Source organism: Perissodus microlepis, chromosome 17 (assembly GCF_051167445.1).
Source record: "Perissodus microlepis isolate ML-2025 ecotype Zambia chromosome 17, ASM5116744v1, whole genome shotgun sequence".
Taxonomy (NCBI): domain Eukaryota; kingdom Metazoa; phylum Chordata; class Actinopteri; order Cichliformes; family Cichlidae; genus Perissodus; species Perissodus microlepis.
Genome location: NC_140477.1, coordinates 19011913 through 19038200, shown reverse-complemented (window position 1 = coordinate 19038200; position 26288 = coordinate 19011913). Strand labels below are relative to the sequence as shown.

The 26288-nt window shown below is 39.6% G+C and overlaps 1 protein-coding gene and 1 long non-coding RNA gene across 2 annotated transcripts; one reads left to right on the top strand and one right to left on the bottom strand.

Annotated features, from left to right (window-relative positions):
* Positions 1-18752: 18752 nt before the first annotated feature.
* Positions 18753-20878, bottom strand: LOC146369486 (E3 SUMO-protein ligase ZBED1-like). The gene is made up of 3 exons (XM_084910242.1): positions 20000-20878; positions 19552-19702; positions 18753-19446 (listed from the first exon to the last, which is right to left on the bottom strand). Exons 1-3 carry the CDS (start codon positions 20836-20838, stop codon positions 19000-19002), a joined length of 1437 nt encoding a protein of 478 aa, XP_084766368.1. The 5' UTR covers positions 20839-20878; the 3' UTR covers positions 18753-18999.
* A 3291-nt stretch (positions 20879-24169) lies between these two features.
* LOC146369485 (uncharacterized) lies at positions 24170-24851 on the top strand. The gene is made up of 4 exons (XR_014797366.1): positions 24170-24298; positions 24410-24466; positions 24577-24706; positions 24790-24851. It is a non-coding gene; the product is annotated as an uncharacterized LOC146369485 (long non-coding RNA).
* Positions 24852-26288: the final 1437 nt, after the last annotated feature.

Genomic DNA, 26288 nt, shown 5'->3' with positions numbered 1-26288 from the left:
CAAATTTAATGTTTAACAAGAACAATCGTGTCACAGAAAAATAAATGGAAATTACATTTTATCTTTGCTCTGAAAGCTAAAATCTGGACTGTTGCACATCCTACATCCAAACAAAAATAACGAATTTAACTTTTAAAGAAAAAAGAAGAATATCAACCCTTGCACACTTTGGCACAAAAATTTCAGGCACGGTTTGTCTATGAGGAAATTTTTAACTGCAAAGTACAACGAAAAAGAGTAGGAAATATATCTGGTGAGATGGGATCTACTGTTTCTTCCTCTTCTGCCAAAATCCTTGTGAGTCAGACATTAAATTTGCCAGCGAGCAAGAATCTTAAACGACAGGAAGAAAAAGCACCTCGGGTTTAACTCACTTATACAAAGTTAGTAACACAATGCCGCTTTTTATCTTAGTGTCAAAGTGTGGCTGGGTGATTTTTTCCTACCAGCAACTCAGTCTTTAAACCAAAAAAGAAATGCAAAGACTACAGATAACTATAAACAGCTGTATACAATAATCTTTGTACACAATGACATTTACTTTTTTTTTTATTATTATTCATATTTTGGATGGACAGAAACATTAACAAATATACAACTGGAATAATCATACTGTCAGTTCTCTGTCTGTTTCTTAACAACAACCAACAAATAAGGACTAACAATAACTAATACAAACAGACAAACAAACAAACAAACAAAAAACACCAGGAGAAACAAAATAATATACTGCCTCCTGGGAAACATCAGCAAAAACAAAAGCGATGGGGGCAAAACACCCGGGTGCCTAAAAAGAAAACATAACCTTGACCACTGATGACATTAGACAATTTCTTCCCTCTACTGACTTTCAAAGTAAAAAAAAGACAACAACAAAAATACCAACGACACATGAACCCCCCCCCCCAAAAGAACATTTATCACAATACCTAGGAGACATTGTCGATGTACAACAAAAAAGGACCCCAGACCTGCTCAAAAATATCTTCTCTCCCCTTAATTCTGTACATAACCTGTTCATATGATGCCATCTTAGACATTTGTTCAGTCCATTCCCTGAGAGAACAGGTGTTGGATGACTTCCAGTGCCTCAGTATTATCCTGCATCCTGTTATGAAAGCCACAGACGCATCCACAGTCTCTGTTTTTTTGAAAGGATATTATTGTCAGGTAACAGGCCCAGGACACATACAGCTGGAGATTTAGAAAGATTAAGTTTAAAAATATCATTCACCATATTAATGATCCTGTCCCACAAATAATCATTTTTCCAACATGTGTACAACATATGAACTAGAGTCCCGGCTTCCTCCTGACATTTCCAACAGGTGTCATTATCCACAAGCTTCAGCCTGACTAATTTACTGGGAGTCCAGTAATTTCTGTGAAGCAACTTGTACTGGATAAGTTGAGACTGTGTTTCAGGTGAGCAAACATACCATGATGAAACCAGCGTCTTCCAACTGTCCTCTAAAATCTGGATACCCAGATCCTTCTCCCAACACTGCCTCAGTCCCCCCAAATTGGGAGAGTGCGCCTCTCTGAAGATCCCATAGAATTTGGATGCCCTGATTCTATTACTGCCAGGGGCTGCAAACATCTTCTGAATACTCGATGGAGGGTCTGGATTATTATTCAAAATGGTTTTAATACAGTGTCTTATTTGAAAAAACCTCCAAATTTCCCTTGGATCCCACTTAAATTCTCGTCTGATTTCTGCAAACGATTTCATGCCAGTCTGCCCAAATAAATCCCCCATCTGATTGATACCTGTCCTAGCCCAAGCCTCCCACCAGACCGGTTTCCTACCAATTAATATTTTCTTATTATACCAGATAGAGGCTCTAGCGGTAAGATAAGGGCTAATGTTGGTATATTGGTGAGCTCTAAACCAGGTATCTTGCATGAAAGCCAATACTGGATCTTTAAACGGTACTGGTCTTCCCTTCTGAGTAAGGAAGGCCTCTAAAGACGAAGGAGCCACAAGACTTTCCTCAATCGCAACCCATGATGGCTTCTCCGTAAAGGAATTATGTATCTTAACTAACTGAGAGAGGGAGAAAGCATAATGATACCAGACCATCTTGTAGCACTGATGGTCTGGTATCATCGCCACTGTCTTTAGCAGCATATAATTTGGACCGATTAAAAGATGGCTTTTTGCCTGCCCACACAAAACCCTCCACACATGTATTATAAAGCTTTAGGAAATTATGTGGGACTGCTATCGGTAACATGTGAAGAAAGTACTGAAGTTTAGGGGCAATAATCATCTTCACCAAATTAATTCTGCCCAAAAGGGACAGATTTATTTTAACCCAATTCTGCAACAGCGGACGAATGTTTTGAAGCACTGGGGAGATGTTTACTTGCATTATGTTGTCTAAACCAGGGGTCAGTTTAATCCCTAAGTAAGTCAAACCCTTGGGCATCCACTTGAAATGCCATGAGCTCCTCATAACTGGCGGACACAATTTAGAAATGGGCATAACTTCCGACTTAGACCAATTTATGGTGTAGCCAGAGATTACAGAAAAGGAATCAATAATTGAGGAAATTGCAGGAACGGCCTGTTCTGGGTTACTTGAGATCAGTAAAATGTCATCTGCATACAAAAAAGTTTTATGTTCTTCTTGACCCATATCCACCCGTCTGATTTGCTTACATTCACGTAATGCAATAGCCAAAGGCTCCAAAAACAGGGCGAAAATGAGAGGTGATAAGGGTGAACCTTGTCTAGTACCCCGACTTAACGAAAAGGAGGGTGACATTATCCCATTGGTAGTAACTGTAGCCATTGGATCTGTGTATACCACCTGAATCCACTGCCTAAAAAAGGGACCAAAACCGAATCTCTTCAACGTATAAAACAGAAAGGGATACTCAACTTTATCGAAGGCCTTCTCTGCATCTAAGGAGAACGCGACGACAGGGTCTAAATTAGTCCTGCTCTTCCAGAATATGTGCAATAACCTACGTAGATTATCTGCAGAACTTCTGTTTTTCACAAAACCGACCTGATCCCTATGCACCAAATAAGGAAGAACTTTCTCAAGCCTAAAAGCTAGTATCTTAGAAATAATTTTTTCGTCCACATTAATTAATGAAATTGGGCGATAATTCCCACAATACTGTGGGTCTTCCCTTTTTTATGTAATAATGTGATCACTGCCGATCGCATACTAAATGGTAGTCTCCCTCTTTGAAACGCATCTTGATATACCAACAGTAGTCTTGGAGCTAATTCGCCCATGAACACCTTATAAAAATCTGATGGAAATCCATCGTTGCCTGGAGATTTGCCCAATCTAAGACTGCCAATTGCCTGCTTAACTTCAATTAGTGTAATCTTACCTTCTAATACAGTTCTTTGATCTTCAGACAGGCTGGGAATTTTAATAGAAGAGAAGAAATCTGACAGCCTCTGTTCCTCCACCAATCCATTAGAGGTGTAAAACTCCTGATAAAATTTAGTAAAAGTATCATTAATTATTCTTTTTTACTGGTGGTCAACTTATTATTATTACTAGGAACAAAAATAGATGGTATAAGGTTGTCAATTACAATATTTGTATTACCTATAGTCCGCACAATGTTACAGACTTCATGAAAAAATTGTGGCTGGGGAGAATTGGGAGCATATATGTTGACCAATGTCATTTTCCGCCCCTGTAAACATGCATCCAAAACCACCCATCTACCCTCCTGATCTGTATAATGCTTAAAAACCTGAAAATCCAAGTTTCTTCTGATCAATATGACCACCCCTCTTTTTCTAGCCGAAAATGCACTAAAATAAACTTGCGCCACCCAATCTCTTTTAAGCTTTAATGATTCCGCCTCATCGAGATGGGTCTCCTGAATCAGGGCTATGTCTGTCTTTTTCTGCTTCAAGTATGTGAGGATTTTCTTCCTTTTAATAACATTATGACAACCCGCTATATTCCACGACACTATTTTACATAACTCCATAACACCACGCGAGCCAAGTTATTGTACAGATTTATCCAGAAGAAAATCCCATTTACCCATATAACAAATCTTAAAGCCAGTTACATGAGACAACCCAGTGGTCCAAAAAATAGGTCTATACAGGACAGTTGGCACCATAGCATCAAAACGAACAACAAAACAAAACACAGTTGAAAAGAAAAGAAAAAGAGGAAAAAAAAACACCATGAAATCGTTGGTCCGTGCCACTCAAAAATCCCATAATGGCATCCCTCCTCACGTCTCCCCCCCCCCCCCCCCAAAAAAAAAAAAAAAACCCCACAGAAGTAAACTAAGCCTTAGCTTATAAAATCCTCTTAATCTACATCACCCGGAATGTTAGCCGACTCTAGGCCGCTCAGAATTGCTTAGCCTCTGCTGGGTTGGAAAACTGACGATACTGGTTATCCACTGAAAAAGTCATAACAGCCGGAAAGCGAAGGGAATAGCCAATATTGCACTGTTGCAGCAAGCGACGCACCTCGTCAAACTTCCGGCGTTTTTCTTGTACCTCCTGTGCATAATCCTGGAAAAAACGAACTCTCATGCCTTTCCAAATGATCTGCTTCTTTTTTCTGGCAGCCGCCAGTACGGACATCTTGGCTTTATCCCGTAGGAAGCGAACGATGATATGTCTCGGTCTGGAGTCCGCAGCTGGCTTCGGAGGTGCTGGCCCCACCCGATGGATTCTGTCTATTTCGTAGTAATCTCCCATCTCAATGTCCAGAGCCTCAGACAACAGATTCTTCACGCAATCCTCAAGATTACGGCCTTCGGTTCCTTCTCTAATGCCCGATATTCTAATATTCTGGCGCCGTGAGAAACCCTTGAGCGCCGTTACTTTTTCCTGCAGCCGCTGGTTCTGTATCTTCAAGTTCTTACTTATTGAGCTAGCTTTAGCCTCTTCGTCCTCCAAACGAGAAATTCTTGTCTCTGTTTCGTCCACCCTCGCGCCTAGGCTATTCACAGCTTCCCTGAGAGACTCAATTCCACCTTTCACCCCCGTCATGTCTTGTGCTACCTGCTCAAGCAGAGATCTTATAGAAGTCAGCTCGGCCGCCACACCATCTTGGGAAGGACACCTGGCATCCACACCATCAGGTGTCTCCGCCATAGTAGTTAGCGAAGTAGCCTGAGTGTTGTGTGCTTTCCCTCGCGGCATAGTCGGATCGTTGCGTGTAAAGTAATGACTCTTCTGACTCCTTCCACAGAATTTGCCAGGGCAGACCCAAAGTAAGACAAATGACCGGCTCTAACTTATTTTTAACAAGGTTTAGGGGGGGTGGAGTGCGCGCCTCCAACTTATGCTGCCATCTTGGGCGGACGTACCACGTGACTCCCCACAATGACATTTACTAAACATGCAGAGCCAACACACACAGGAGTACGAGAAAATAAACTTTATTTTAACTGAAGGTGTCCCGGGAGGGTAGAAGGAAAACACGCGTGAAACTAGAGAAACCAAGGGACCGGGAGATGAGTCGTGCAGGAACGCCGAAACAGGACTGTGGGAGGCTGCAACAGAAAAAGGAAAAGAATTATTGGGGCGCGGGGAAATAGCAGCATACGTGGGGGAGAGTATGAGTCTTACGGTGAAAGCGGGGCCGTGGGAGCCCAAGGGAGGGGTGAGGGTCCGCGGGGAGCTCCAGGAAAGTCGAGGTGACGAGTACTGAAGGCGATCCGAACTCCAGACGGGCAGGTGGACAGGCAGGTGGCTCAAAAAAACACGCCGAGCTGTTATCTGAGTGCACAGGACAGAATTAGCGCTCGTTCAGACAAATTAGAGTTTTCACAATCGCTTTCCCGCAGGTGTACGTTACCGCTGTGAGACGACTAACGGACTGGCGTGGAGCAGCAGGCTGGGCTGGATCAAATAGTCCAGCTGATGATCGCCTGGGATGGGATGCAGGTGTGGAGTTAACAGCCACGCCCGTGGGCATGGGCATCCCATCAGCTCCTCGGACGCCGGGCCGCGGACCATGACAAGCACTCTTTCTCACCAATTTCCCTTAGCAACAATACATCACTGCAGTTGTCCACAGCTGGAAGGTCTCAAGAGTGCAAAAGAGTGTAGCTTGGTAACTAGATAGAAGTGCTGGAAATTCTCATTGGATCATGTGTAGCAGCTAATAGCTAGTCATGGTCTTTCTGCTAGGAGGAAGCTGGGATTTAGTTTCTTGTTAAAGACTCTTTGAACAGCTAGTGATTGAAGGCTGTATCTCCTCCACAGCAGTTGTGCCACTTAGAACTCAATTTGATAGAACCACTAGGATACTTTATAAGTGGTTTTCTTTTGAATCCACAAATTTCAGCTGTTTGTATTGTAACTTAAAAATGTTCAAAACCCAAATGTGTTTTTATGGGTTGAGATGTTATTGTTGTTGCTCTTGTGTATTTATTTATTTATTTTTTATCGTAAACTACGCAATTACACCATTCATGAGTAATGGAAGCATTTGCATTGATTCACGATTTCAAATGAAAGCAGCATAAGATGCTGATGGTGCACCAAACTAACCATGACAAGCACAGGCAAAACAATTCTAATGTGCCACACTAAAATGACGCGCCATCTTCTCTGCTTGGTGAACGGATAAAGGTGCGAGGTTGGGGCAGAAAACTGTGCAGTCCTACATCTCGTCTAAATCGTAGTCCTCCTCAGGGAAATCCCCCACAGTCACACTCAGGGGCTTCACAAACGCACCGTATTTGCTCTCGCACTCAAAGTACTGCTTCCCTTCGACACTACAGAGATACAATAAACAAGGCAGAGTCAAAAATCAGGACCAGCGTCACTGAAACTTTGAATTATTTAAAAACAAAACCAGAAAAAGGCCCTCTTACATTCCATTGTGTTTGCCCAGTGGTTCATCGTACTTCACACCCACCCAGTAGCCCGGCTTGAAATCTGTTGTTCCTGCAAGAAATGCAACACTTATTGAGCTCTAGCAGGGCATATTAGGAAGACTTTGACTTCACAATAATGATATTATATGAAAAAAGAAGTGCAAACCCCCACCAAAGCAGCTCACTCTCTGGGAAGTATTTACTTTTAAGGAACTAGTATTTTAATTTCCTAGAAGTTTGTAGTGCAGTAAAAATAACACATTTTGGGGTCAACTTGAAAGAAAGGCAGATGTGAAATGTAAGAGTGAGGTCAGAGGTCACTTGCTATAGTTTGACAATACACACCAGACTTGTCATAGTTATAAGCCTTCTTGTCAATTATCAACCAACAAAGTTGATAATCATTAAGTTAATCTTGAAGACCTTGGCAGATGTCAGTTTTAATGGACTGTTAACATGACCCCCCTCTACACCACTACAAAGTTTTAGAAGAATTCATTCAAAACTTTTTAAGCCATCGTACAGACAGAAAGAATGGCACGCATGGAAATGCTAACAACAACATAACCTCTTTGGGGACCTTATTGAAGTTAACAAACTACCTAAACTGAATCACTTTTATTTGCTATGTTTTTGGAGGGTGACACTTGGCGATAGTACTCAGGTAAAGCTGCTTTCAAACTAAACTAGAACATGTTCACCTCACAGGAAATGTAATTAGATTTTCTAGGCAGACTTAAAACCTGCTAATAAAATAGATTAAACAAAACAGTAGGGTTAGGTTAATTGGAAACAATAAATTGCCCATAGGTGTGAATGCAGGAGTGAATGTGAGTGCCAATGTGTTAGCCCTGCGACAGACTGGCGACCTGTCCAGCATGTACCCTGCCTCTCGCCATAAAACAGCTGGGATAGGCTCCAGAGCCCCCCACGACCAAGAAAAGTATAAGCGGAATCGGATGGATGGATGGATGGACAAAACACACAGAATCCAAACGTGATATTTAGCGTACTAAAAAAAAAAAGTTTCTCCTCCACTGACATCACAGATTTGGGAATGGGCCTTAGATAAATCACAGCAAAGTCTGCTCTGCAGGACAGAAAATCCTCAGCAGCACAGGGTTTACACTAATGTCCTACACAAAGTAAACCAGCTCAGCTTTATCCACACTTACCAACATACATGACTGTGCCAAGCTTCGTGGGCTGACCGGTAGTGATGGGTCGGTCGCGAACAAAATGGCTCTTAGAGCCGGGTCTTTGACGTGAACGACGCGAGCCGGCTCCTTATCGCGAGCCGTGGGGTTTTTTTTTTTCTTTCTCTCACTCTCTCTCCCGCACTTTTTTCGGCTTCACTCAGCATGCGAGCCTTGTGCTTTATGCTGGGAAAAGGGGCGGTAGTTGCACTCAGTAGCACAGGAACAGAGCAGGAGGGAGAGAGAGAGAAAGAGAGCCAGGGACAACAACGTCACATTAGAAAGGTATAGTAATCATCCACAACTATTTTCAGTTGCAGATGATAAAGGATTCAGAAAGTTTATACATACAGGTCCATATGACAGAGAATGTGCATCTTCTTTTTGTTTTCATATTTTAATTTATATTTAATTGTGTTGTGATTTGCAGTGTTTTGTGTTGTTTCACTTTAAATTGGTTTAAAAGGAAAAAGCTGAAAATTTAAATAGTTAAAAGTTGAACTGTGACTAGTAGGTTTTTGTATTATATGATTTATTTATTACATTTTATGTGGCGTGAATAAATAAAAGTATATTTACGGTGGCCCCTACAGACAAAGCACGTACAAACTTCAAATCACGTACGAACCCTGAAGCACGTACAAACCCTGAAGCACGTACAAACTCCAAAACACGTACAAACTCCAAAACACTTAAAAACTCCAAAACACGTAAAAACATGTACAAACTCCAAAACACGTAAAAACTCCAAAACACGTACAAACTCCAAAACACGTACAAACTCCAAAACACGTAAAAACTCAGAAGCACATAAAAACTCAAAACACGTACAAAAGACAACAGAAGTGCTCCAGGGTGCTAGGGGCAGTGTTGAACTTCTGTTACCTAGTGGCTACACAAGCCAGCAAGTACCAACGACCGGATTTGGTGTGTGGTAATAACAGGTAAATGAACTTTTTTTTAAATTTTATTTGACTATATATGAATGGTTGTGTATAAATACACAAACAATACACATATGCTTTCATACTTGCAATTGTGTAATTTAAGTGATCTAGGTAGCTCTGTTTTGGAAGTTCAGAGCTACCTAGTAGGGGTGGGTTTTTATAATCGATTCATCGATTAAAATCGATTCTGGCTTGGATAACGTGAAATCGATTCATTAAAATCCTGAATCGATTTTTTTAATTGTGTGGATGCTTTAAGCATCCACACTATTGAGTTCCTCTTGGGACTTCCGTACACTTTTGGCACTTAACTACTTCCACAATTTTCAGCCGATTTTCACCGTTCAAATTTTAAACTATTCTGCTATTTCTGCTAATGTGTGCTATGTCTTTTGGTATTTTTCACTATTATACTTTTTAAAATATTAAGCTTAATTTGTCCCATTGAAATGAATGGGAAACTTCTGCAATTCTGCTAAAATTTGCTTGTTTTTGAAACTTAACTACTTCCTCATATTTTCACGTTGAACAACCATTCAAACTTTAAAATGTTCTCAAATTATTGGGCTATTCAGGTATAAATCAGCTTTTTCAAATCTTTTACCGTTTTGCTTTTATGCCTCTTAAAGTTTTCAGTTGCAAAATTGTGATTTTTCACAAAATACATGCGTTGTTATGGTTGCTATGCACTTGGCTTCCAGTGTGCCACTGAAGGTTTTGCAGTCTTCTCTTCATGTCCGAACAACTTCTTGCTACTTGCTCAATTTTCACTCAACTTCCACAAATTATACATGAAAACGTAGGTATTTTTGCTGGCTTTCAGAAAATGTCACTATCATTGTTGTGGGATTTATAGAATTTTGGCAAATCTCCTCAGACCAACACAAAGTCTCAAAACTCTCCATATAAAGTCAATGGAGAGTTTGTTCAAAATCACCGCTGGATTTCTGTAATGAGAGGCATATTCGAATTGTCATATCTCCTTAACGAAGCGAAGTTAAGACATGAGGCTTAACACTCCTGATGCTCACAATTCAAGAATTTTTTTCTCACCTATTACCGTTCTGAGATGAGTTGGACTTGTTTGAGGGTAGGAAATTCGTCCTTCACTCAGATTTCTTCAGATTTCAAACTCTGGAAATGAACCACTTTTTTCTCTCATCATATCTTTTTGATGGTTTTCCACAGAGACCTGAAAATTTCCATGACTGTTCACCAAAGCCTGCTGTCTCTTACGGTGAAAGAATGATATCGATACTCCAAATAGATTTAGAGTTACAAAGCGTTGTTTGAGGGCAAGTCAAGGCAGTTTTCGCTTCGCTCTACTCCGTTATGGTGCATTACAAGTCAAATATCTTCAATAATTCATATTTTAATGATAAATTGTCAACACTTGAAGATTCTCCCATCTCTTCTGAACAAAACGGTGTAAGAATGACCGTTCTAGTCCCTACGGTTAGGAAATTATGGTCATTTGTTTGAGGGGAATCCTCACTATGAGAAATAGACTACAAAAATCCTGTCTCTGTGCTGCGTGTGTGCACCTGTTTTGGCGGGAAAAAGTACACAGCCTCTGGATTCAAATTTAGCAGCTCCCAGGCTGCTTGACTGAAAACATGCTTCTCTCTCCCTGTGTGTGTGTGTGTGTGTGTGTGTGTGTGTGTGTGAGAGAGAGAGAGAGAGAGAGAGACCCTCTTTAGGGCAGCATCTCATTGTTGGAAAAAAATATAATATATTCAGACTGGTTGACTGGCATAGACCCTCCGTGTGTCTCTCTCTCTGTGCATTTGTGTATACATATTTAATTTTGTGTGTATCTGTTGGCTGTTCCTTCTTGTTTTTTAAATTTATTTTTATTTCTTTATTTTTTTTTCACAGGTGAACAACAATTAGTTTTGAGGGAATTTAACCATGTTCCGTTTTTTTTTCAGCTTGTCATCTTACTTTTCCAGTATTTTCACTTAAGTTATTACTATTCTGCTCAATCATAGTATTTGTTCTAAATCATTGTTATTATGCTATATTGTAGTATTTCTGCTAAATCATACTATTTCTACTATATTATATTTTTCTTTCTAAATATAGCATTTCTGCTATATAATTGTATTTCTGCTATCTTATAATATTTGTGCTAAACCAGAGTATTTGTGCTGAAACATAGTATTTCTGCCAAATGATAGTATTTCTGTCAAATTATAGTATTTGTGCTAAAACATAGTATTCATTTAAAATTACAATATTCATAGTTCATCACAGTGTCTCTGGTAAATCACAGTATTTCTGCTCTGTTGTACTATTTTTCTAAATCATAGTGTTTCTGTAATGCTTAAGTATTTTTGGCTAAATATATTCTTTCTGTTATCTTATACTATTTCTCCTAAATTCTTGTATTTTTGAGAAGTTATCATGTTTCTGGTAAGTTACAATATTTCTGCTAAGTTCTGCTATGCTATTGTATTTCTGCCAAGTATTATATTTCCTCTAAGATATTGCAGTTCTGCTAAGTTATTCCATTTTAGCAAAGTTCCTTTGCTTCTGCAAAGTTTTTACAATTTCTGCAACTTTTCAGCTTTTTCAGCTAGTTTTTGCATACAGCTTCAGCTTTAAAGCATCCACACTGCATTTTCGCAGGAAATGCAAATTTTTCTAGTATAAATTTATTTTGCCCGAATTTCCAGAATCTCAGGTGAAAGATCACAAAATTTCAATAACCACCAAACAGCTAAGACAGTAAATGAGAGCAGGAACACGGATTCTGCACAAAGACATAAACACACAGCGTGGACCCGCGGATCAGAATCAGTTAGATGTCGCCTTTCTCAGCTGACGGTCGGGGCTGAAAGCCGACAGCTCGCTGATCCTGATCTGTCGGCGGGTCCGCGCTTTGTGTTTACGCCCTTTTTGTGCTGATTCTAAAGCTGTTAGTCTGATCTCTCTCCAAACAATATTGACTGAACCAGCAGCAAAAGAAGATCCAAACTACCCTTCACATAAACATCGTCATGAATTCACTCTGACTTTTGCTGTTTTGCTAACACCAGGATAAAATCACACTTCATGCACAGCTCTCTTTCTCTCTCTCTCTCTGTCTGTCTGTTTTCTGCATTATTCGCTTGCTTGTTACGCACAAGTCTACCGTTATTTGCAGCGCTGTCGGCCGCTGGTTTTTTTTTTCGTTTTACATATTTCCGAAAAGAAAACCTAATTCAATACTGAACAAATGTAAACTTTTTAAAATTATGCAAAATGCAAAACGCTTAGCCGTGTCTCTAATAAAACCGCTGTAACTTCAGAGGTAACGTTCATATGTTCATTAATGGTATTCTTTCGTTTTTGATGTACTGCAGAATATTTTTATAAAATCCCAGGCCAGGAAAATCACCTTCATGTTTTTCTGTCTTTTATCTTCAGCTACTTTGACACGAAGGCCTCGCTGTGACGCTCACACCTTTGATAAAGTCTCGAAAGTGTCAGCTTCCTTTTTATAGATACAAAAATATGTAAATGTACTGATCTGAATTATACTATTTCTGACTGTCAAAATTTCCCAGATTCGAATCGAATCGAATCGAATCGAATCAAATCGTGGATCGAATCGATTCGGGACCTTGTGAATCGGAAACGAATCGATTCTAGAAATCAGTGACGATACCCAGCCCTACTACCTAGATCACTTATGCTAGAAATGCTAGAAATGAGTTTTGGAGTTTGTATGTGCTTTTTGGAGTTTGTACGTGTTTTGTCTCTAGGGGCCACTGCATATATTTATATATAAACATATATAAATAAAACCACTTTTTTTTTTTACATTAGTAATTCCTTTTGTGCATAATTTTATATTATTGTTAATAATAAATAAATTAAAGCAACAAAACAACCTGAAGAGCCGGTTCGGAGCCGAAAGAGCCGGCTCGTTTTAGTGAGCCGAACCGAAAGAGCCGGTTCTCTAAAAAGAGCCGGAAATCCCATCACTACTACGTAGAGAAGGATCCTGGTGTGATTTGTCTCTCAGAAACAGTTCATAACTTCCCTTCAACTCATTCATATCACCTAAAAGGTAAACCTGTTTCTCCATCACCTGTTCAGCTCAGCTGGTTTCCTCTTTCAGGCGCAAAGTGGGCAATAAACAAACAAGAGAGACGGGACTTGCGTCAGAAAAGCAGATTATCTGATCATTTGTTTGATCTATTGAATTTATTTATTGAAAATGACTTGAAGAAAGACAAGAACATTTGTTGTCTTTTCTTTATTTTGTGCCAAATTAGTTCCAAATCAATAAATGAGCGGTAGAAGCTACGGTTCACAGATGGAAAATGTAAAACACTCACTTGCCACAGAACATGTTGCTTTTTGGTCAATGTGACGGACCAAAAAGCAACAAAGTTATTGTATCCAATTGATCCCTATGAGCGACCGTGGAGAGGAAAAACTCCCTGGCAGAACCAGGCTCCAGGAGGGCGGCCATCTGCCTCGACTAGTTGGTGGATAAGTGAGTGTTTTTTGTGCATATTACATATTTACTTACTGTGCATGTTATATCAAATAATTAAATGACATATTTACTTACCTGAAGCAGATGTGATGTGCATAATTAGCTAAGGGGACTCAGGGCACGGCATTTATTAATAATTACATTTCATTATCTATATCTTTACCACACATTTGCCACACAGGTGTAGATACTGTAGGTGGAGTGAATGCCTAAATTGTACTGATTAGAATATCGTGGACATTCAATGCTAAGATTCAGCATACTGAATTAAATAGTGAAGCTGAAGGATGAACGCTAACTTTTTTCCACTCAGTCAAAGTTAACGTGAGGACTCCCGATATCCCGGATAAGGACAAGTCACGTGTAATCACATGGCAGGATGCTGTAAAAGGACCAAACTTTTGTCAGGAGAACAACTGAGATAATCCATCCACAATATAAGGGTTAGTCATTAATGCATCGCCTGGGCTGTAGTTACATCGTAAGGTTTGGGGACATTCCCCCAAAAAACTGACTGAGTTTTAAAATGCAGTAATAAAAACCGAGGAAGCAGACAGTGATCACTGACTGTTTTTAGGGGCTTGTTGAGATTAAATAGAACAAGATATTAAGCATTAAAACATGTTAAAAACACAACAGCTTTATTAAACGTAGAGTAATTTGGGCCCGGAAGCAGGATTTATTATGTCATCACTTAAAGACCGGATAGTTAAACCATGAGCTAATTAAAAGTAAAATAAAAATTAAAACTGGATACAAATATTTTAGGCAGAAGTAGTTAAAAAAATTTGTGAAAATGCCACACAATAATGAGCAGCCTTCAAAGTGGTTTCTGAATGTGAAGGCTGCTCATGTATGCTGTGCGGCTTACCTGTGTCTGCTGTTTCTGAAATACGTCTCTGAGTCTTCTTTCCACTTCACAACGGGATTTATCTGAGACGCTTTCTTCCCACATCTTTTTGAATTTCCTCTGTTTGACCAGGTCTTTTAGGATGGCCTTTCCATGAGCTCTGCAGAGAGATGCAGTTTTAATCAACACTTTAGTTTCTAAGTAAATGCAGAGAATTTATCAAAAGAAAGTAAAATAGAAATGTCAGCCTATAATTGTTAAAAGTTCACACTGACCTGACTTCAGAGGAAGCATCCTGACACAGTTCACTGACAGCCAACAGGAAGCATTTGGTGAAAATCTGTCCTGCAGACAGGACTTTCTCCGCTTCCATGAATTTATTGATGATAAAGAGCCCCAGTGCGGCACCAGCTCTCACGAGAACGCTCTTATGTCTGAGGAAGGAAACACAGACAAATCCACTCAGTGTGTTTGATTTTCACCTGATCTGATTGTGATGCTGGGGTCACAGATACACTTCACAGGTGTGAACTTACTTCAAACCCATAGTCACCAGGCTGTTTAGAAAGCGACTCGGGCTACAACCGTGAACCAGAGCTGTCAGAGCTTCCTTGGCATGCTGCTGAATGAACACATTGGTGTTTGCCCTTGCAAACACCCGGAGTAAACTCTCACAGGTCCATTCAGCTTCTTTGTCCATCCTCTCTCTGAGGTGTACACACAAATATATTACGGTGTCCAGTGCCGCACAGGACACACAAGAGCGATTGTTTTTAATCTAAAGAATCAGAGGAAATTTCAGCAGTTAGAAATCAAACCTGTTACAAAACTGCATGAGACAGGGCACGCTTGCAAACATGGACAGAAGAGAGTGGCAAAAACACAGATGTAGAGAGAAAAACAGCTGGTATACCTCTTGTGTCACCCCCAAGCAAACTGTACGGAGGTTTAACTCCAACTCCTTTTGGTGATGCCGCGCCAGGGTGCGAATGTATCGTAGCCCCTGTATCTTTTTCTGCCTGTAGGAACATCAAATAGTTTTAAAACTCATATCCTCACATTAAAATGAAAATAATTAATGATAACAGAAGAAAATCATTTTACCAGTCGTCCTGACTCAGCAGGCTGAGGCTCAGCCGGAGAGTCTCTGAAGGATTCGAGACTGGCTGAAGCTCCTCCCCTAACTTTTTGTCAATTGACAGGAGGTACCCCATGATAAGCCCTTTAAAGTCCACCTCTGGAGGGTGTCTAACAACCCTTCGAGGTTTCCTTTGTTCTGGAGCTGGAGTTTGAGGAGGAGCTGGAGGAGCTGGAGGAGCTGGAGGAGCTGGAGTTCGAGCAGGGGCTGTAGCTCCAGCCCCTGCTCGAACTCCAGCTCCTCCTCCAGTTTGAGGCGCTGGAACTCGAGGGGGGGGCCGGAACTGGAGCTCCAGGAGGAGCTGGAGCTCGAACAGGGGTCGGAGCTACAACCCTTGCTCGAGCCCCAGCTCCTCTTCCAGCTCGTGGAGCTGGAACTCGAGGGGGGGCAGGAACTGGAGCTGGAGCTGGAGCTCGGGAAGGAAGAAGCCGCCGCCGAGCTGCAAGGGTTTGGGGCAGGTAGGCATCCACAATTTTTTGACGTGTTTGCTCCAATGCCCTAACCATATGTTGGGCTGTCACCAGCCTGACACCACCGGCGACTTCTTTGTCTGCACAGATTAGATCATGAAATATTTATTACTCACATTTCAGTTTGTTTGCAGCTGAAAATGAACAAGACAAAAGTGCACTTTAAAGGGGAGAGCAAACCATGTATGTCTATAAGTGTGTTTATTAAATTAAAGTACAAGTTTTCAATTCAACATAATCAGTCTTAATTAACCATTTACCAAAATTTGTATTCAAATAAAACCAAATCACAGGCTGGATAAAAAGTGAAGCTGAAATGTCAAACTTTTCACCTCTATAGATATTTTACCATGGCAACACCCAAACATTCAATGTGTTTTAGCAATGTGTAAACTCTGGTTGGAGGGTTTATCTCGCACACAACAGCTGATTAAAAGTCTGAAGGGTTTAAATGTCTGACATTCTGACTCTTTACTGCGTCGATATAAGAACTGACCTGTTTCTCTGTAGTTTTTTGACCTCACTGGAATCTGACTTCTGTGAGGTCGAGAGGATGATGGAGGACACGGAGCAAATGGTGGAGGAGGAGAGGGTGTCTTAACTAATGGGATAGCCCTGAGCTCCTCGGGAGTGCGACTGTCTCGAGGTGTTATTGAACTTCCATCAGAGCTCAATGAAGATGCCAAGCTCAATTCCCGCTGCGGCTGCACCTCCCCAAAAATTTCACCAAGTGGATGCAGGCTGTCCCTGGGTGTTTCTCTAAAGGCTGTCACGTTTCCAACAGCCACCCTGGATTCCAAGTGACCATTGAAAATCCGGTCACGGATCCGATTTTGTAAGTCCTCTACAGGTCGAAGAATCTCATCAATTCGGGAAAGAGTGTCTGTCCTTCTCTCCATGTTTTCTATATCCTCTGTATATCTCTAGACAATCAGATTAAAGGAAAAAAAGCTGAGTTGACTTGAAATGTTTAAAAATTATTTTACAAAAATAAGATTCACAATTTTACTGTGATAAACTAAACGACATTACACCATCACACATCTAATCCTAGAAGGTTTGTTTTTTAATGACCAAAGTACTTTAACTTTATGCCATAACAACAGAAAGCATGAAAACAGAAAAAGTGATGAGCTGTCTTCATATCTCAGTTATTGTTACAACAGTCTTTATCTGTTTTTACTTTTTAGCATCTACGTTTTCTCTTCAGGATTTTGAGATGTGAAAAGTATGTTTAGAGAAGTAAACAGAAGCTTGTACTTACATTCATTTCTATAAAGCGATGATTTTCGTTGCGCTATCGTGTAAAGTTATAATTTTTGCCTGTTTAAGCAAACAAAAATGCAGTTAATGCACCGAAAGCTGTATTCTCCCAAAGTGACGTCTCAAAAACGAACACGTCTAACAGTGGTAGGGTGTTTGTGACCTTACACAGAATGTCACGTGCAATGTCTTGCCGTTGTAAAGCTGCATCCATGGTAACAAAACAGCCAGGGCGGGGGAGATTCCAAGATGGCTGCCGAGTAGAAGCATCTCCGCTGAACAAAATAAATCTTAAACTGGTTTTAAAAAAGAAACCTGTTCTCCACTTTTAAACCGATCTTGTGTTAGAAGAAACTGAGATGTATAAACGTCGAATCGTAAGAGAATGAGAATGTAGCAGGCCAGAGCAAGTTTACTGAAGTTTCATCAGGTAATATTTTTCTATTCAATTCAATTCAATTTCATTTAAATCGCATCAAAAGTCGCCTCAAGGCGCTTTATATTCTACATTACATACAGAGAAAACCCAACAATCATATGACCCCCTATGAGCAAGCGCTTTTGCGACAATGGGAAGGAAAAACTCCCTTTTAACAGGAAGAAACCTCCGGCAGAACCAGGCTCAGGGAGGGGCGGCCATCTGCTGCAACATGGCCTGTTATGAGTAAGCTAGCACCTTGAATCCGGCGACGCTCAATGCATTGTGAGTTTCCAAGTCTCCAGCTGCGAAAAAGTCTCTCTATGAAATGGAGAGTAGCTCTTCACAGCAAGACTGTTTTTTTTTTTATATGGAGTCACTGAGGAAGCCAATGGAAATATAAAGGGGAAAGTGGTGGAGCTGTGTCCGAAAATTCAGGCTGCTGCTGCTGTGGACAAGAACTCACCTGAAACTGTTAGCGGCCAACCCAGGATCCAGGTAGTAAAACTTGAGTTAACAAGCATCCCTCACTTATACTTTTGAGATTTGCTATTTAAAATATATTTTTGTTATTTCCTAGAAATGTTCAAAGTGTTAATGTGTATTTGAGCTCAGCAAGAGCATCTAAGCATCCATTGTTGTATTTTATATTAACTTGTTAAAGCATCTCTTTTTCTGTTATTTTGTTAAATGCCAGGGGTTTAAGAAATATTAATATTTATATTAGACTATATTAGACTTTATTCCTATTTCAAAAGCAGCTAAATACTACATTTAGTTTTGTCAAGAATCTCACTCTATAGCTGTGGTTCTGTTTATATGTGGTACTGCGTGTAGGGCTGGGTATCGTCACTGATTTCTAGAATCGATTCGATCGATTCGATTCAATTCGATTTTGAATCATTTCGAAATATTATTATATGAACCATAATATATATAAAATTATGATAATTCACCTTGTATATGTACTGTCAAAAGAACCCTCTAAGCCTTGTGAATGAATTATATAAATTTCAAAATTAAGAACAGATACTAAAGCAGTTACAATAATGTAATTTTTAATTAACATTAGTATATATTTATTTTCATACATACATTTCAAGTGGATCAGGGATCCAGTGCAAATAGAACATATCTTTTGTAAACATCAGTAAAACCTCAGATAAATAGTTTTGCTGTTAGTGTCTCACACAGCTTTTCTGAAATCCACTATTGTGTTTTGGAGACACACAGGATAACACAGCGTGTACAAGTGAACTGACAGAAACTGACCGATCAGAAAATGAAAAACTGCCTTTTAAAATACTTCAAAAAATGAAAACATACTGAACAGTATTGTAAAACCTCTGTGAAACTCATGCAATTTAGCCTTATTTATAACTACCCTCTCACTTCTTTGAGACTGTAAGGTTTTTCTGCAAGAAGAGAAGCTGGTCTACATGTTGTGGAGTCAGGTAGCTCCTTTGTGCGGTAACAGTGTCACCAGCAGTTGAAAACACTCGTTCAGAAGGAACACTGGTCCCAGGTATGGAAAGATACTGCTTTGCTTGTAGAGCCAAAAGAGGATACTCCCTTTCACGGTCCCTCCACCAGATCAATGGATCCTCAGAAAGTGCAACAGGCTCAACGTCCCTGTATCGATTCACTTCTTCCTTTGCCTTCTGAGTTGGTGTTTTCTGTGGTGCTGATGTTTTTGTTGAGTAGGCTGGCCCAAGGAGAAAAATTAATGCAGAGTCCTTTGACCTCTTAATTGGAGGGGCATAATCCACTTCATTAACACCACCAAGAGAGATGTCAGGGACAGTTTCCTCAGATGTGTCACCATCAGACTGTCGCTGTAGAAAAATGAAAACTTAATTAATAAAGAAATTACTATTTATATTCTAACTCGAGTAGTGCAAAAAAAACAATAATTTTTTGTTTTTGTTTCTGTAACTCACAATAGCGGTGTCCACGTTCTCCAAACCTGCTGCTTCCAACACCAACTGAGAGAATGTGTTGTTACAGGTCTCTTTGGACAAGAATGGCAGGGCCTTAAAGCGAGGATCTAATGCTGATGCAATGTACAGCTTGTCCTTTAGGGCCACATATCTTGAAAAGAGATTTTGCACATTTAAGTCAGTTTATTATGTTGGATATACATGTGCATGGTTACATACACTCATGCAAGATCAGAAACATTAATATACGACTTTGTTTCCATAATTTATATATAAACATCTATAGATAGATAGATATAAAATCAAAAGGCCTATTACTAGACAAGAGGGCTTAACTAACATTTTTATAATATATATATTTTTTCACTATAGTAAGAATTTTCATGTAATACATACATCCATACAGTTACACTCATTCATGGCATATACACACAATTCATAAACATACCTTGACTTCAAGTTGTCGTATACAGCAGTCTTGAGGTCTTTAATCAGTGAGGAGTCGTGAGAGACACTGATCATCTTCTCCAGCAGCTGTGCATGCAGAGGTGCAATGATGGAAAGGGTCGGGGACTTTTCTTCAGACATAACCAGTGTGGCTGCTTTCAGCGGCTTCAAAGCTTTCACTATATCTTCTCCATCAGTTATGTCAGCCTCTGTAAGACTACAGAGATTACTGTCACTTCTCCTCACTTCAGGTGAGAGTAGAGCTGCAGAGATTGCTGGTTGTTGCTCTAGGAAGTGTTCCAGCATGTCCAACGTGCTGTTCCATCTGGTCACCCCATCAGTCACCAGCTTATGGGCAGGTAGATTCAGTATCTTTTGCTTCTCTTTAAGCTTGCGACTTGCAACAGTGCTGCGATGAAAAAAGGATGCTATGCGTCTCACTCGGCCAAGCAGCTGAGCAACAGCTGGAACTTTCAGTCCTGCTTGTGAAGCTAAATTGAGTGTGTGGGCAAAACAACCAATGTGCAACCAGCCCGTTATTTCCACAGCTCGCACCATATTTGCAGCATTGTCAGTTACGATGACTGGATTTTTGTTTGTAAGCTCCCATTCTTCGATTGCTTTGAACATAATTTCAGATAAATTAACTGCTGTGTGGCTTGCTTCAGTGGTTCTTGTCTGTAAGACATGAGACACGAGTCTCCACTCCTGGTCGATATGGTGTGAGGTGATAGTCAGGTAGTTATCTGTTGCTCTGGATGTCCAGCTGTCACAGGTTATAGCGACTCTCTCTGCTGACTTGAGTGAGGCTGTAACATCGTGTTTCACTTTTTCATACATGTTTGGGATTACCACTTCACTCAAATGTTTGCGTGTTGGTAAAACATAGCATGGTTCTAGCGTATTAATGAGGTTTTGGAAGCCATCATTTTCAACAACGCTGTACGGACGTATATCTTTACATATGAAAGTTGCGACAGACTGGGTTATTTTTTGGGCACGTGGAGAAGTGGATGCCAACTTCACTGCAAATGCCTTTTCGAGTGAGCGTTGCTTGGTGTCGGCCGTTTTTGCTAGCGGGATATCTGTATGATGCCTCGTTAAATGATTTCTGAGATTTGTGGTATTTCCACAGTGCTTTACCTCCATTTTGCACATCTTACATACGGCTTTGCTTTTGTCCAGCTCTTCACTGTCTTCACAGTTCTTAAATCCAAAGTGTTGCCAGACATCTACCTTTAGGCTTGGTGGCACATTCCCGGGAGTAGCCATGATGGTCCATGCGTCCTGGTCACTTAACTCTGGCGTGACTTCCTCATGTTAACCGCTTGCAAGTTTCATACGCGGCAAACTACATATGTATATAAAAAAATCGATTTCAGGATTTAATGAATCGATATCGTTTTATTCCAGTTAGAATCTATTTTAATCGACGAATCGATTTTTTAAACCCACCTCTAACTGCGTGCTTTATATCTTGTTGAGAGCGCACAGAGTGATCTCACAGTGACTGCATACTTTGCAGGGCGCCGACCGATGTATGTAAAGGCCACAGGCAGTGTGGGCTGTGAACGCTGAACAAATAGTATGGCATCAAAAGAGGCAGGGCAGCAGAGACACCAAAATAAGCCAAGAAGCAGATAAGGAAAGTTCTGAACCTCCTCTCCTAAAGAAAAAAATACCAATCTGGTTATGTCATCATTTAATTTTTAGATGCATTTTTATGACATAGCACAATGTCTGTAAAATAAACTATTTTACAAAAGTGTAAATGTTGTAGAGAACATTCTAGTGAGAAAGATCTCTGTGTTTTTTCTGGACAATTGAAATTGGCACAAACATATTTTGAAGTTGTTTTGATCAAAATTTCATTTTCCTGATGCAATAATTACTGGATTTGTATTTCAAGGCTTTTGAAGTACAAATCCTAAAATGTAACTGTTGTGGCAATGCAGTCAAATCCAACAAATGCATAAAAACAAGTGGCTGCTCCTGCTAATGTCCCCTAAAAACGAAAAGGGGAAAAACCTCCACTGCCATATGTGCTGGTTTTATTCAGGGTCTTATAGTTCCTGTAAACAGTAGATAAACTGTATTATCTGTTAGAAAAGTCAAGCAGCTAAAAATAAAAATAAAAATAAAAATATAGCAGACGCCAAAATAAAGGGAAAAAGGGGAGGCCACACTCAGATCGATTTAGACGGTTGTCTTCAAATCTGTACCAGTTGTTGATGTCACCCTTTGTGAATCAAGAGAGGATCAAAGAGCAACACCAGGATGTTAAGTGCTGCAAAACCCTTATTTACAGTGGCTGATTCCTTAACACCAAACGCAAGAATCCCTTCATCATTTTTTTAACTTTCAATAAACTAATAGCACCTGTATTGTGTTAATAAATAATTAAGATTTTAGAATATGAAACCTACCTGCCAAAAGCATTATGATACCTGCTGCAAAAAAGTCTAAACATGGAGCTAATCCAATTAAATCCATTACAGCCTGTTTGCCCATCATCAAAGGTCCCTCTCCATGCTCTGGCTACACTTGATGTCCCTTACCAACAGAAACCATTAGCAAATGGTACCTGGTGTTATAAGCAAACCATCCAATGGCGTTATTGTTATAAATAATGATATAAATATGAAGCATTTATTTTTGTTAAATACAATGTGATTAATTGTGATTAATATCATTCCTAATATACTTCTCTAAAGAAAATATCACTATAATCACTAAAAAATAAAGAAATAGATAACTGAGATGAATCTTTATGGAGCTTGAAAACCAAATTTAGTGGCAGAAAAAAATCCGACGGTAAGTATATGTAAGAAGTGCATCTTTTTGCCTGTTAGTGTTACTGGACTGGAGCTTTAGGGACAATACTGCAGTTTGTTCAGTGTCCATGAAGTTGGCATTTGCTCAGTAATTCACTTAATAATCGACGTTGTGGAGTTGGTTACACATCCGTTGGCCAGCTTGAATCTGAGAAAATACATTTGAGAACAAAGATGTAAGATCGGTCCCAAAGTCAAACGAACACTGAGGGATCACTGAGAGCTAAAAACGGTCTAACTTCTTTCATCTTTAATAAAATGATCAGCGTTGCTGCTTTACCAGGTTTAACAATTAAGTTTAACATCCAGGCATCCATGAAAACAGAGTTTATTCAATTTAACTGAGTTAGAGGTTAGCAGGAAGTTAGCTCGCTAGTTTCCACCTAAACATGATCATCATAATCAGTGTTACCAATTCATACACTGGTTTATCATCTAGACTTTTTGTCTCATGCAGCACCATGATCAGGTCCAGGTTTTATTTCATCTTTGATTTTTCAGCTGCTGTGCCTGAGCAGCCTCCCAGAGACCCTTTGTTGCAGTTAGTCTTCCTCCAGAAGCCAACTGGCTGCTTGATCCAGCTCTGGCTGCTGCACTGGGAAAGAGCAGTGAGGAGGTGGATTGATAAATGAAATTCATAACAAAAATTCATAATGGACTTTTTCCATTTAGGAATAATAAAAATCAGCTTTCTTTTTAATTGTTATTATCTGACAGTCAGATAACCAGCTTTTAAAAACATATTCATAAACACTTTGCAGTCAACAAAATTTGCACAGAGGTTATAGATGAAATAAAAGTATCACGTGTTTTCTAGGTGTGTTTATAACTCTGTTATTGTACATATTCTGTGTTATACATCATAATCATTCCAGTCTTTTTTTTTTTTTTTTACTGTTTTAATCTTTATAAAACTGTTATTTATTTATTTATTTTTGTGATTTCTGCTGCCCTATTGGTCTGGTCTCTCTTGAAAATCTGAGAATGTGATATTCATAATAAAAGGATTTAAACGTTTACTGCCAAAAAAATTATTGCACTTCATAACAGAAATGTGCTAACTGGCTTGAAATAGATTGAAACTGTTATGAGATTGCTTCAGGGAGCAGACATGACACCGTCTTTTAGGTTTCGCCATCACTTTGTATTATGCGCACAACACCACCCTCCTCTGGCTTCCACATGAACTGCACCTTAAACATCAACTGTTCACAAATGTCATGACACAAACAAACGTTTCAATACCGTAAATCACTTTTTGGACTGCGATCACTTTTTGGCACAACATCAGCTCTGATAACATTTAAAGCGCATTGAAAAACTATTCTTTAATGCTAAAAATCCATTATTAGACAAAATTCTGCTCACCTGGTTGATAAAGTTACTAAAATGATTCCCTCTTTACTGTCATTTGTCCTTTAGAGAGAAGATGAGGAGAGTGAACGTCAGCAAGAATGAACAAAGTGGTAAGTAGTAAATAGTGTTTAAGGTTGTTTCTAAAATATCCCAAATATTAAAAAGTCGTTGAGGTTTTAACTTTTATTCTTTTTTTTCTGCCTCTTGTTTCTAAATGTCAGGAAAAAGAGCCAAGATGAGAAGAAACTCCACACAGAAGATTTTCCCTCAGTAAAATGGTAAATATATTCATCTTGTTATGACGTTTGCTCACAATAACCAGGAGTGTTCCTGTGTTTCTGAAGTGATTCACTCTCATTTGGTGTTATTTGGTGTTTGTCTTTGAAAGGAGAGGAGCAGTAACGACACTGGGAGACAAACAACAGGATGATCCAAAGACAACTGAGAGTGTTCAGAGCAGCGTGAACGGCCGTCACCTGAGAGCAAGACAGTCCTCGGGCCTTTGTGGTTCCCTCCAGGTACTCCAGCTTCATCCCACAGTCCAGAGAGATGCAGTTAGGTTGAATGTGAGTGTGAATGCTTGTCTGTTTCTCTGTGTTAGACTGACCTGTCCAGGTTGTACCCCCGCCTCTGGCCCCATAACAGCTGGGATGGCTCCAATCTCTCCAAGCTGAAGAAATGGATGGAAGGATGATCCAAAGAGAAACATCAAAGGCCCTCTCACCAGCTTTCATTTATTAAATTTGTCTTTACTGAATGATTTCTGGTGTGTATTTGCATTGATACTCAGACAACAGCTCCTCTTTCTGTTTGTGCTGGAAGATTCAGGCAAACACATACATATATAGATTGTTATGATATGACTCAGTTTCACATTTAGTGCTATATGATAATGATAAGGTCCAGTTTAATAGTATTGCTAGTGTCTAATGAAATGAACACATGATTTTCAGATCCAGCAAAGTGAATATTTTTCACTGTGGATAAATTACATGGAAACGTTTAATGAGTCATCAGCTATTTCACTACAAAGATGATGTGATTAAAGGTTCTCATACATGCAGGTCAGAAGTTTTGCTCCATCCTGGATGTTAAATGCTGATCAATGTTTACACATATCTGCACATTTCTAACAGCTCATTTCACAGGTCATCAGTCTCCTGACTGCATATGCAGAGTTTTATCATCACGTGTTCATGGCAGACAAACATAATTATGAATTCTTATTTTAGTTCCATTCAGTCACTCAACATCAGGTGTCTGCTTGTCCTGAGCTGTGAGAACTACAGTGAGTTGCTTTCCTCTTTAGCTTAGTATTGATAAACCAGGTCGTAGGTGGGCACCTGCATCAAGGAGTCAAGAAGCATATTTTATTGTTTAATGGTGAAAATAATGGATTGTTGTTCATTTGTTTAATGGAAAGACTGAAAGTGCTGAAAGTGTGGCCTGCTGTTGACTTACACTTATTCAAAGTGATGAAGTACCAACAGATACTAAAAGTCACAGCCTGAAACACGTCAACTGCTTTATTATTTCTGGTTTTAAATAAAGTGTAAGAGCAATGTGCAACAACAAAGAAAAAATCCCTTAAATAAAACAGTACCTAGTTCATATGTTTTAAGTTTTAACTACTAAATAAAATACAAAAAATATCAGAGAAATGCTTCAGTACTGTAAATTCATAGAGGTAGGTGCAATAAGGGAACATGATTTGTAAATCAGTCGAATAATTAAGTAGAATAATTTGTTCAAAAACTCTGTAAAACTGTGTAAATGCTTTGGTAAAAACAGGAAGAACTACATTTGAAAATGAATGATTGGAATCCAAACATTTGACTTTTGTTTTTCCTCAATACTCCATCCTCCTCTCAACATTTGTTTTTCCAGCTTTTTTAGAGGGAAAATCATTTATTACATCACTGCAAGAAATCTGATGACACAGTGAAGGGCAGATGATGCTGCCGTCTCCCTGTCAGCTGTGTCCTCTCATCTTCAGAAGTCTGGACTCGTGAGCGAACGTGCCAAATAAGAACTAGCAAGTATGCATGTACGATCTCTTTACTTGGTACTGAGAGATGCCATCTAAAGGAATCGACTCTG